At 41.7% G+C, this 13695-nt stretch overlaps 1 protein-coding gene across 1 annotated transcript in view; it reads right to left on the bottom strand.

The window, feature by feature from the left end:
• Positions 1-13695, bottom strand: part of LOC137261264 (transient receptor potential cation channel subfamily A member 1 homolog) — a 45090-nt gene that overhangs the window by 18362 nt on the left and 13033 nt on the right. Inside the window, exons 9-21 of the mRNA XM_067798986.1 lie at positions 13389-13481; positions 12961-13038; positions 12534-12611; positions 11398-11469; positions 11004-11045; positions 10283-10390; positions 7288-7379; positions 6785-6931; positions 5690-5801; positions 4864-5000; positions 4320-4459; positions 1071-1298; positions 247-350 (exon numbers count right to left, since the gene is read on the bottom strand). Of these exons, the coding sequence (XP_067655087.1) occupies positions 247-350; positions 1071-1298; positions 4320-4459; positions 4864-5000; positions 5690-5801; positions 6785-6931; positions 7288-7379; positions 10283-10390; positions 11004-11045; positions 11398-11469; positions 12534-12611; positions 12961-13038; positions 13389-13481 (1431 nt within the window). The remainder of the gene's footprint in view (positions 1-246; positions 351-1070; positions 1299-4319; positions 4460-4863; positions 5001-5689; positions 5802-6784; positions 6932-7287; positions 7380-10282; positions 10391-11003; positions 11046-11397; positions 11470-12533; positions 12612-12960; positions 13039-13388; positions 13482-13695) is intronic.

Raw genomic sequence — 13695 nt, 5'->3', positions numbered from 1 at the left:
TGTGCATACCATAATACAAACCAATAACAGCAAACTTCAATCCTAAGTAGAATAAAATTCTGAGATTTATATGTTCAGTTGGCAAGGTAAGGTTATGGTGATTCGCAGCCTTAGTGTATATGGACTCACTTTTTTCAAAGTGAAATTCATCGGTACGTTTTCACTGACTATAGTGCATGTTATGTACTAGTATCTAGTACACGTGTGATATAAATATATATATAATATAACTGAAAGCTGTATCACCATGATGGACAGTGGGTGGTTACTCTTGATCACGCTGGCTCTCTGTGTGTACGGAACCGTTTCGTTTTCGAGATCCCTTTTATGAGATTTCTTCTTCTTTTTTTCTGACGAAAGGAATCAGAATGACATCGGGTTTATAAACACACTCTAGATAATTGCATAAGAGATATGAAATATAAATGTTTATGGATTTTTTTCTTAATCTATACTTGTGTCACTGTACATTACAAGACGTTTGAGGACGGTGGGATAGTCTAGTGGGAAGGCTCCGGTTCGATTCCCCACATGGGTATAATTGTGAAACCCATTTCTGGTTATCTGATATTGCTGGATTATTGCTAAAAGCAGCGAAAAACTAAACTCACTCACTCACTCACTGCGTTTGGCTGTGTGGTGCACCGTTAATGGTGAGTTACACCAGTTACATGGAATTCAAAATAACATAACAATACTGGTTTCCGATTTGTCATTTTCTGTTGTAACATCTAAAGATGGTCACACACCACGTCACACCATGTATTATGTGGAAATCCCCATTACTCTATGTCCTATCATAGATTTGTTGACATATCATTTGGGCTCTTAAGGCAACATAGGATTAATAATGTTATATATCCTCAACAGAAATGTATTGTATCTTCAGTAATACAGACACAAGCCCCTGAGACTATTTCATCACACAACAGAGATTCTGACAACACAACACAACACAACACAACAATACTGACATCACAACGTGTGTACTAACCACCCAACAAACAGTCACTAACTCCCCTCAAACAAACGTTACACATTTGTCACAAGATCGATGTTGCCAATTTTACCTGGAATCGCCCAGTTTTCATACAGATCATCAACAAATTCAAAGTTGTATTCCATTTTCCCCTCCTCTTTTTCTTTCTCTTGCTCTTTCCCTTTCTTTTTTGCTTTCAGTTTCTCTTTTGTTTTCAGTTTCTCTTTCCCTTGGTCTTTTCCTTTCGTTTTCTCTTGATCTTTGCCCGTTTCCTTCTTGGTTTTGGTTGTACACCTGTCTAACACCTCGTAGGCCAAGTCTAAAACAAACAACTTGATGAAAATACTGTCTCTCATGGGCATCCAGTAAGTTGCCCTAAATACCGCTGTGTCCAATTCATCATCATATATTGAATGTCAGTCTCAACGGCACATCGTAATTTTCAGTCTCAACTCCCTGGGGATCATAATCATGTTTTGTCATAGTCAAAAAAGTACTTTGTTTACTGCACGTTACTGTACCCGCAGCTTGGTGTTCACGCATTCATGAGGCCACCATCTGGTCATATACCAACGGATTTGTGGGTTCTTTTAAAGGTCACATGTAACGCAAAACACACCTTTGCAGATTCTGATACCTTTCGGTATGCACTTACCGAATCAAATCATCACAAATGCCAATTCAACCTAAAAAGTTGAAAAAACGCGAAGAAAAAAAGCACGCGAAATCGGATTCCAAACGACTCACTAAATTCATAGCAAACATCATACGTAAATTTATGTATAAGAATGAAGGTTTTTATGGATATCAACGTCTTTATGTGAGAACACAGCGTTTCGGAGTTAATGCTTACTCCTTCATCAGGTGATTGAGAAAGGGATACAGAGGTGTATTTATATGTACAGGTAAAACAATAACAAAGTAACAAGTGGAATGAGTTAACGAACGCTGGAAGCCAGTATAAACAAGCACTGATAGGAAGCCGATAGTTATGATACCAATGATGGAAGCCAATGGTGATGCATTACAGTTGATTGGATATGTTTACATAACACAGATACGGGGTAAGGACGATGTACATGATTGGGGATAAGGATGGAAGCCAATGGTGATACATTACGCATGATAGGATGATGTTACATAACACACGATAGGGGGTGAGCATGTTTACATGAGGGTTGATGATGTACAAACACAAGTAGGTAAGGATGTACTCGGGTAGATTGGCTATACATGAATTACATAGATAGAATGTACACAGATAGATGAGATTAATTTATCAATAAGTCCCAGGCACTTGGTAGGTACACTCCTTGGTCGCGGTTGATGGCTGGTTTCTGTCTCCGGATCTCGATGGCCTCTTGCAGTTTCCTTTGGCGCCAGTTGTTGTTGTTGGTAGATAGTATCCTAGTGTCCTCCCATCGAATTGAGTGTCCAGGGTTCTTGAGAATGTGTTCAGAGATGGCCGATTTCTGGTCGAGTTTGCTGACTGAGGTCTGATGTTCCTTCATTCTGGTCCTTCAGCTGGGTCCTTTACCGTTGGCTTTTAGGTAGGTCTTGATGGTCTTGCCACTGGAGAAGGTGACATCGATGCTGGCTTTGATGCTGCCTAAAAGCCAACGGTAAAGGACCCAGCTGTGAACACCCTAACCCGAGAGGATGCATCTACCAGATCCCTTGCAACTGTGGCGACCTATACATTGGAGAAACGCTGAGACCAATCAACACCAGAATGAAGGAACATCAGACCTCAGTCAGCAAACTCGACCAGAAATCGGCCATCTCTGAACACATTCTCAAGAACCCTGGACACTCAATTCGATGGGAGGACACTAGGATACTATCTACCAACAACAACAAATTTATGTAGCTGCGACCCTGGTTTATTATCAATGATAACAAAAATCACACAGTTGATTTATCGGAATTCGTAAACTAATAACAACGACTTTGCCATTGGTAGAGAAATCTGAAAATTTTCTTACGTAAAAAAACTGATTTTACCCATTCACCCAAGTACACAACAAATACCTATGCGCATTTCTTAATAATATGTGCATGTCAGTGATGAAAGAGGGTTTATCAGCTGAGTTACAAAAACAAACATCCATCAAAAGGATTAACCGATAACACACTGATTGATTAATTACTTCAACAGCGGATTTGTCAAAAAGGCAGTGTAGAGTGTAGACGTACACTGACTTCGTTTTCTTCAGTCCTAACGTTGTTTTTTTTCATATCACTGGCAGATGAGTAAACTTCATGGTGTTTGATTTGTTTTCATAATTACGAAGTAAAATGACTTCATCAATCGCGCATATGGGAGGCGCAGCAGAGATCACGAATCAGTCACGAATTCTGGGATACCATCCGGGTACTCACGGGAGAAAAACAATAACAAAAGAAACCACCAGTCCACGGAAATTGCTCCGCATCAGTGGCCCTTTAATACCTATCAGGCTATACGCCATAAACTGATTTATGCACCCCAGTCCTGTCTCTGCCACATTATGTAATTAGGTACATGTGATACTAGTACACATGACATGGTTTTATGCCTGTGGGTTGCAAACAAACTACATCAAATTTTCTCAGATGACTGGATCTGACGGAAACTGGTGCAAACTCTTGTCAGGTTCAAGTCCTGGTTTGTACCTGGATGAATGACAGTTTCCAGCCACGCAGTAGTTCACCATCTCTACTGACATGATTTTTTATTGGATCGAGCGCAAATTCAGAGAACATGTATTTACAAAACCCAATATCTCTATATACATTCTTTTGGATGACAGCTTCTTCTAGCATATATGATTTTGTTTGACAACGGTATATGAATACATACTGAAACGACGCATCAATTATAATAAATGCCCATCAAACAGATCATCTTTCTGTACACACAATGAGCCCCCAGCGTATCAGCAAATGAACCAGCCAATCGGAAACTGTCGTTACACTTGAGTGCACCCCTACCCGTTACCCGTTCGGTCTCCCGAGGGCTTCGTTTCGAGGGAAGTAAGCCCAGGAACAAAATGCTGCACTTTTGAATCGCGATTGTACGCTTATAATTTTGCTTATTTGTTTTTTACATGCAGCAATGTATATTATATGTCATGAATAAGTGATAATTGTGCTTTAATTACGTTTGATTTTTGGGTTTGCTTGCGACCTTTAAGTACTAGGGTTGGTGACAACACTGAACGAGTCTGCACACAAAGATGACTCCAAAGCTATTACACCCGTCACAGGTGGGCTGATCCCGTCACTTCAAGCTAGCCTGGAGTCTTGCTCACCACGTATAATATTAAGCAATCCACTCAACAACTACACTTCTACTCACCTGGCATGGTGCGAATCAGCCTCCTCATGGGTGTTACGATCTTCTTAGAGAAGCCTTTGTTGTGTTTCTTTTTCGGACTGAAACTGTTCCTCATGGCTTCTTTCCATAAATCATGGCGCAAGATGTAGCGGGCTATGTCCCTTGTTAAAATTAGAAAATTCATCAACTGTCCACGATTTCATAACCCACTTCACTATTTTTTAATTGGTAAAAGAAGTTGCTAGCTTTTGGAGTGTCTGGAGGACAAATGAGAAAATGTTTCAGCTATTAAAGATATACAGACACGACATTAAAACTCAGCTGTCCTGAACTCTTTCCTTACAGTATTATATAGAATTCAGGGAGAATGATAAAACATACAATTAGTCAGTCACTTATCCCACTAAGAAGTTCAACTGAGCTGTTTGACTCGCCTTGAACTAGTCACATTTTACTGAAGCCTGGGTATTAATACGATCACAGTGGAACTGGCCAGCAGACCTTATTAGTGTGTAAACACAGAGAAACTTTAAAATATTAATGATCATAATAACTAATGTCCTACTTATGCCCATGGATGATTGCCAGATCTAGGCAGTTCAGACCCTCACTGTTCCTGGACACCATGTCCGCCTTGGTCCGGAGAAGGAGCATAGCCACGTTGAGATGACCCTCCCGGCAGGCCAGATGGAGGGGGCCTTCCTGTAGCAGAAACATTCCTGTACCAGTGAAGTCGTATATCTAGAAAAGGTGGTTTATGTCACCTATCAAGAATGTGAGGATAGTCTGCTGCCGTTTTAACATCATGACAGCTGAGGCAACCTAAATTCGTTTCACGCATTGTACCAATGTTGGGTATCAAACCCGGATCTATAGACTGACGAGCAAACACATGGCCCACAAGACTAACGCACGTAATGACACTCACTAGACGAGTTTATGATGATGACAATAGTTATTAATAAAAATAAATTTATGAACTAGACACAGACACACATACACAAAATACACATGATACTTAAATATAAGCACATAACCCACAATCCGTGATTACGTCTTCCCTTTATTAGTAAAATGTGTATTCGATATTAATGGCTGGGTCCCCTTTACAGTAAGCCATTTCCTTGTCTCTCTTTGTCTGGCACATATTCTCCTTACTTGGGATACGCATGGTTCCCCTATTCAGTGCTAGTTGTGTCAGTGTCTGGTGTAACCTGACTAGGTGATTTTGGTAACGGGATATCAAAACGGAACGGATCGTTGCTCGTGATATCACTCATTGGATTGTCTGGTTCTGATTGGTAGAGCTCTCATGCTGGTGACTATACACACAGACAGCGACACAAACACATACAGAAGTGGCACAGTCACACTGAGTCTGTCACACTCACGTTCCCGCCCCTCCCTGACCAGGTCAGCTGTTCTTTCTTGACCAGCATCTCGCAGATCTCTACCTCACCGTGTTTGGCAGCTAGGTCAAGTGGGGTCATTCCGCGCACGTTCCTGTAACAATGTTGAATACCTATACCATGCTAATATACTAATATACATATGTAGATGGGGCGTTCAAAACACTTCTTAGAATGACCGAAACTTTCAAGTCTTTCAAGTCACGCGGTTACGTTATGACGGGGTTTTGTGAGACGTTATTCGTCATTGTCGTTTTGGGGAAAATATATTTGTAGTATCACGATTATTTTTGAAGAGCTCATGCCCAGTAATTGTTTATGGAAGAAATGCTTTGCCATTATATGATCACAGATCATGATGATTCACTTCTGCTTGCAAGATGATAACAATTTCATGAATCGTTTTCAGATCAAAACTAATAACGTTTAAATAGTGAGAAATTCTAGATCATTATATGGAAAACATGTTTTCTTACGATAAAAGAAAACTCAAGGTAAGTATCTGGACTCGTCACTTAATATTATAAGTTGTTCACTGGTCGCGAGGGGTACATCAGCCCGTGGTCCCCTCGCGACCAGTGAACAACGTATTTCTCGTACCGAACACCTGAATTTTAATTTTGAACTGTTTGAAGCACTTCTTTTGAACACTTCTAAATCAACAGATTTAGAGTTATCTCTCTTCCATCGATTTTAATCGCAAAACATCGGTAATTTCCGCGCTTAATGCGTGATGCAATGTCATTCGAGATAAAAAAGGGTACCACAATGAAGAACCAGAAGAGTTCGGAATTCCCAGCGGTGTACATTGAAAATAATACATCGCCTGTTAACGGGATACATTGAAAGTACTAGAATAGCGCTTAGCCAGTCTTAAAGCGACATTCATGTGTGAGGTAAGATAAGTGTGTATGTCCACAGCAAGTATACAACCAGTATAAACATGTTATAATGTTTCGTGGGGGAGATTCCAATTCTAGATCAAACCCGACCCAACAGACACACAGAATGTGCATACGGTGAGATGTAAGCCATAGATTTTTACTGTAATGAGAACCCAAGATGTCGAATATTTACATTTGGTGAACGTCAGCTCCATTCTTGACGAGGAGTTGAACTGTTTCCTTGTGTCCCCCTCTGGCGGCCAGGTGTAGAGGCGTGTTGCGACTCTGATCCTCTGCAAACACGCCATGCTTGTGAACTGCCAGGATCTCCTGGACTGTCCTGACAACGCGAAACACATTCTAAAAATCTGAATTCCATTAAATATAAGTAGGCTCTCACATCAGCACCGACATCCTGTTCGACGCATTATGCAGAAACCAGCACTGGCGTGAATACATATAGTAAAGAGACATACATCCGCCAGACGTAAAACTGTATTACTATCCTTTCGTGGCATTTGCTTTTGGCACTGGTCATTTCGAAATACTTTTGAGGCTAAATCGGAACAAAACAAACCCCTAATTTCTGAATTTATATGGATGAATATAAAACAAACTTCACATAAAGGTTTATTAATCATTTCAGTGGATTAACCAAAAGACCTTATGAGACACCAATGAAAACTAAATCAGTACTGTGTGTGTCCGTTCTCAGCCGCAAGGTGTAGAGCCGTTCTTTCGCTGTCGTTTTTTCGACCATGCTCAGCTTTGTGTTTTGAAAGCATTTTCTGTCGAAACATAAGAAATACATATAAACTCCATATGTATCCACTGGGGATGCAAAAACATTCTTATCTCATATAATGTCATAATCAAAGATAACATGACTGTCTGGACTGGTACTGGTCTGTTTCAATTTTTTTACCAAATGCATATATTACTCAAGTACAAATCACTACTAAATGTTGAAAAATATCTGACGTGTTTAACTATACACAGTCTCATCGATTGTGTCAGCTTCTGTTCTCAAGTTTGTCCGGATCTTACGAGTAAAAATGCTTTTCTGAATATCCTATTACGCAACCCACTCAACGCCCAGTTAGGCCGATGTAGGGTATTTCGGTGATACCCCATTAGTCAGAAGCCCCAATAGTGAGAACCCCTATTGTCAGAAGGATTAGTTACGGTTGACCAACTCCTTACCTATAGGAATAATGGAACATTCCTAATTAGGCTAGCGTAATTAGACATAAGCGTGTGTGTTATAAATGAATTATTTCAAATTGAGAAGTATAAAGAGTGTGTTCATATACGTATGCACATTTTCACCTTAAAAACAACTGAGGGAGAAGTGAGAACCCCTATTGTCAGAAGGAATAACTACGGCATCACTTAACTATCTCAACTGATATCTTGTATTGAGACATGTTATATATGTGCTGCAAAATGTCCATCATTAACCACAACCATGGCAGGTTTGCAGAAAGTGGAATATATTACATCCCAGAGAGGTTCTCTTCAAGTGTTGTTCGATAACTACCTGTTCAATAGGAACAAAACCACCACCACCACCACTGCCCACTGGAGATGTGTTGTCAAGACTTGCACAGGCAAGTGCACTACAGTAGGAGACTATGTAAGGAATTCCACAGAACACAATTACCCGCCGCCGGACAGTACAAGACTGAAATTCGTCAGTTCCATGAGGAAGCGTGCTCGAGAGCAACCTACAACAGCCATGCCAGCCCTTTACCAAGACGAACTCCTGAAGTACCACCAAGAAGATGCATCCCACCTTGCAACAAGGCATTAAGACCTCCATACAGTATTTGGATGCTGTTGGGAAGCTTGTAAAACTTGGTTGAAGTGAACAGTAGACAGTGAACGATGGACAGAAGTGAATGAAATGATACAGTGATAGTGCTAAAATAACTCTTTTATTACTCTGACTTTTTCATTGTAAACATATAAATGCTTGAATCAAAGTTGCGTTATGTTTTCTTGGTAATTAATGAATCGGGTTAGTTGTGCTATGTTTTCTTGGTAATTAATGAATCGGGTTAGTCCATTTAATTATTAGGGGAGCTGTGGTCAGCCTACCTTGAAAAATACCTTCTGACTAATGGGGCTTCTGACTAATGGGGGGACACCATATGCTATTTGCAACTGAAGGGATACAGATTAACAGTCTAAAAGCAGGGTTTAATTTCAATTTCCGACAGCACTTTCACAGTACACATATGGATATGTCTCTCACTGAGGATGGAGTGAGTGTGTGAGTTGAGTTTTACGCCCCACTCAGCAATATTCCAGCTATATGGCTGCCGTCTGTAAATAATCGGGTCTGGAACAGACAATCCAGTGATCGACAACATGACCATTGATCTGCGCAACTGGGAACCGGTGACATGTGTCAACTAAGTCAGCCTGACAACTCGATCCCGTTAGTCGCCAATTACGACAAGCATAGTCGCGTTTTATGGCAAGCATGGGTTGCTGAAGGCCTGTTCTACCCCGGGACCTTCACCTTCTACCAGGGCCTTCACGGGTCCATTCCGGATGGACATGACGCTATTAGAGTGTCCTATGATGGTTTGTGACACGTACAGGAAAGAACGACAATTCTGTCTAACGGCTCCCAACATGCTTATAAACCTGATGTTAACTGAAAACATAAAGCCTATTAAAGATATTGAAAATATGTAAGTGAAGTTTTAAAGCTACGCAAATATAGCTGCAGTTTTAACATTTTTCAATGCAACTGACATCATGCATGCACAAACCTATAGCCATATTCCTTTGTCTGTGGTATGGGTCAAAGGGCTTGAAAATGCATAAACTCTGTGTGTCTGTCTGTCTGTCAAGCATACCCATTCTATATCAATATCTACGATCTATTTTAACACATACTCTCTGCTAGATGAAGTCATACTAATGGGAACCATTTGTGCTAATCCTCCTCCGGATCAGTATTTCATCAGTTTCGAGCAATATGGCACAAACACTTGGTGATTACCCTACTGCTCTCTAATTTCCACTGTTTGAAAGAGTGTCAAAGGACACTTTCTCACAAGATGCCCAGGGTTATATCATAAAGGGCCTTAGAGTGGCGAATATTGCCATTTGTGACGCATCACTGACAAAAATTATGTCCGACGCAGTTCAGTTTACATACCACATCCTCCCTGTTTCTTCCAGGTGACAACATGACTACTGCTTGCATGTGTATTATGGGCACCACCTGTGGTAGCACACGCTCACCTTTCAATGAACACCTGGGATCGTCACTATTGACAGTGATTTACTAACATATAGACACCATGGACAATCCAACAATCCGATAATGACGGATTTCTTGTGGTTGTGGAAGGATCTTCCTGAGGTTTTCTGAGTGTGAAAGATTAAATGAATGCTCTGCTTTCAGCTGAAAGGTTGATGGTGTTTACAACATTATCTGTTCCGTGGTAAAGACTTAAATATCCTTTGATCACCGCGTGTCCTTAACTGTCAGGGCATATCATAATGATCAACGATTGTCTTGGACAGGGTACATTATACTGGTACCTTCTTAACAAAATGACTACTTTGTGATTAACTCAGAATTTTTAGGACAGACGATATTATACTGGTGCCTTTCTAACAAACATGACCACTTTCTGATTAGAGTAGAGTCATTTCTACAATTACACACCTGCACAAACTCCGTGTGTCCGTTCTGGGCCGCCAGGTGCAGAGCTGTGTTGCCGTAGTTGTCCTCGGTGTTGATGATGTTGTCGGTATAGATCAGTTTCAGGAATTTCTAAAGGATGAGAAACAAATGAACATGAGCCCATGAAGTTAGAACTAACTACTTTTTGTAGGTGCGACGATTCCACCCGGTATAGCATGCCAGTGGCGCCTAGTCGTCCGGGGACTACGGGGTAAGGGCAAATACGGTGCCCCAATCTGCTCAGTGGAGTTGTGTCGTTTGGACCAGACACAGATCTACAGCTATGAGGGTGGGTTCTCTCAAATCTCGTGTCATGTCATCAGCAAGCCCGACCTCATAGCCTTACAGCTGAGTCACTCAAGGCTTTATTCGAACATGAACCAGACACATGCGGCGATAAAATAAACTCACTCACTCAGTCCCACCTACTCACCCGCTCACTCACTCACTGAAACCTACCAATCCCCTCACTCACTCACTGAAACCCATCCATTCCCTCACTCACTCAAACCCACCCATCTCCTCACTCACTCAATAAGACCCACCCATTCGTTCACCCACTCACTGACTCAAACCCACCCATCCCCTCACTCACCCACGAAGACCCACCCATCCCCTCACTCACTCACTAAGACTCACTCACTCAAACCCACTCATCCACTCATACGTGCGCACTCACGCACGCAGTCACTCATTCACTCACCTTCACGTAATTTGTTGAATTGTTGTCTATCTCAGGCGGTTCCTGTGGACATAACTACATATTTAAGCATTTAGAGATAATTATCCACCGCACCAAGCATATATACTTTATGAAAAAACATCAACAGTCATTAGACAAAAGGTAGCGGTAATGATTGACTGCTGCCAATTTCAGATGTTTGAGCCGTCTTTTACAATTTTTTAACTGTTACCATTGACGCTTGTCCTGAATTCACTGTCACTTACAGTTTGCGGGGCAACCCTTGATGCCCTGGTTGGTCTGACGGCTTTCTTCTCCTGTTCCTCGGCATTACCTTCCTGCAAGGTATTATTGAACTGGGAATATGTGTATTGTCTATGTATGAATGTCTAGTCCTGAATTCACTGTCACTTACAGTTTGCGGGGCAACCCTTGATGCCCTGGTTGGTCTGACGGCTTTCTTCTCCTGTTCCTCAGCATTACCTTCCTGCAAGGTATTATTGAACTGGGAATATGTGCATTGTCTATGCATGAATGTTCAATAACAGAAGATTTATGTCTGAAAACAAATCGGCAAACACCAACACCAACCATGTGTTTTTTGTTTGTTTGGTTGGTATTTTTTTAAAATGACTTTCATGTCATCCATTGTTTCTGCATAAAGCGACGTTTGCAAAGTGCGCACCGTCTGACAGGTACTGGAACGCTGAACATTTGGTCAACATGCAGTGACCTGTACGTTCAATGTCCGTAATTATCACACTGGGATATAGCTGATAGAAAATGTTGACGATCACCCCAGCACAGAACGCCGTGGGTCAAAGGATCAATTGCAGCGTCACCTGATCCTAAACCTCTGGATAGCTGCTGACGCCTGACTGCCGGAATAAGAGATAGTGGTGAGGCGGTTGGAAACAGTAAATATACAGTTTATCACCACGTTCAAAGGTCTCGCCCACGAAATCGCCTACCACCAGCAGTGTACATGACGTTGACACTGGTCATGTTTTCAGGTGAATCCCAATACATTTGGAGTCACCGAGCGAACGCCATGCTGTGTAAGGAAGGGTCATTGGTAGCATCATGGGAGCACCAAGATGTACTGTGTGCGAGGTGTGCAGGCCGTAGGTTTCGCCAGTAACACAACCCTACTGCTAACCGTGCTTGAATCGTCAATGCTGCAGTGACACAGCATTCACACAATACCATAGTCGACAATCGGCACAGACATTTGTTTTCTCTATTTAAATCAACCCGGGACATTAAAGAGAGCCGAGGTCGTCAACGCAACGGGCTGCTGACCCAAATGGTTGAAATGTCCTTCAAGGACGTTGGTGGTTTTAACATCGTCTCTCAAACTTCACGACACAAATGCCTTCCCATTTCGCTTGCAAATCATACACAACATGCGTTGCAGTTTTGGAGTCTTTACGTCCGGCAGTTCCTACTTTCTTTCTAGTATCTGCCAAAAACGTCAAATGAGTGAATGAACCAAATCACTCACAGTGTGTCACAGTGTTCTCACTCACTAACGATCACTCTCTCACTCACTTGTGAGGGTCCAAGCAGCTGTACGATCCGGTAGATTCTCTGTGTAGGTATCCTGTCATGAACAGTTTTAGCCTCTTTCTGAAACAACAGGATATCCGATGAAAGTCACTTACTGTTACCACTGACGAATCGATAACACTCAATCATACTTGGTTTCTGACGTATACTGGTTGTTAGGGGAGTTCCGTCGTACACCGTCCATGTGAATAGAGGCTCGAAATTACCAGTAACTAGCTTGTCCAATCCACATCTGAGTGTGTAATTAGGGTAGGATACGCCCATTGGCGATATTGAACAACAAATATTTTGGTGTTGGTAACAGCAATTTTATGCCTTAATACATAGCGTGCTGTTGATTAAAGGCACACATGCAATTTGGCATTGAAGGGAAAGAATGCACAATCTATTCTGGCCTGATTGTTCTTACCTCCAGCTTATCTTTAACATCTTCTACTGCCCTTTGGACCTTGGATTCCACATTCCGGCCGTTTTGCTTTGCAATATGCTGAAATACAGGGTTATCCCCCCCGTAAATATTGCTGGGACACTGCTAAATCTAGTTACAGGTTTTTATTTATGCTAAAATATTAACGGTCAAACTGAAAATTAAATATAATATGGGGTATAATCATCATGAAGAGCCTTACGGCTAAGTGATGCCGAAATAGGCGCGCAGGTGGTAACTCCCTATGTATAGCAGTATTGGTCATCGTCGGAATAAAACACCAACACACTGACCACATGGTACTGTTATCACCCGCACCTACATTGTGAGCCATGCATACGTGCATCACTACCAAGTTACAAACGTCCAATCTAATTGTTATAGTCTGTGCCTGTTGCCTCAATCCTGACCTGAAGCTTCTTGAAGAGGAAGTTGCCGTTTTCCTTCTCTTTGAGTTCCATGAACTCCTTCCCGTGTTTCAAGAAACGGGGATCCATGAGGACCTGAAAAATGGTGGATGCTTATACATGGACTGACCGAATTTGCTTTGGAGGTCTGTCCTGTGACGACCACAGGCTTTAACCTATGTCTCCGAGGCGTTACCAATTGCCCAGTCGATTTGCGATTCTTTAACGACCAGGGCCTAGATTTTCGAAGCTGTCTTAGCGCGACCATATATTAACACACGACTGTCTTAGCGCTAAGAGAGGTAAGAAA

This window comes from Haliotis asinina, chromosome 14 (assembly GCF_037392515.1).
Source record: "Haliotis asinina isolate JCU_RB_2024 chromosome 14, JCU_Hal_asi_v2, whole genome shotgun sequence".
NCBI classification, from domain to species: Eukaryota; Metazoa; Mollusca; class Gastropoda; order Lepetellida; family Haliotidae; genus Haliotis; species Haliotis asinina.
The sequence above is the reverse complement of the archived record's forward strand: the minus strand, read 5'-3'. Positions and strand labels throughout refer to the sequence as shown.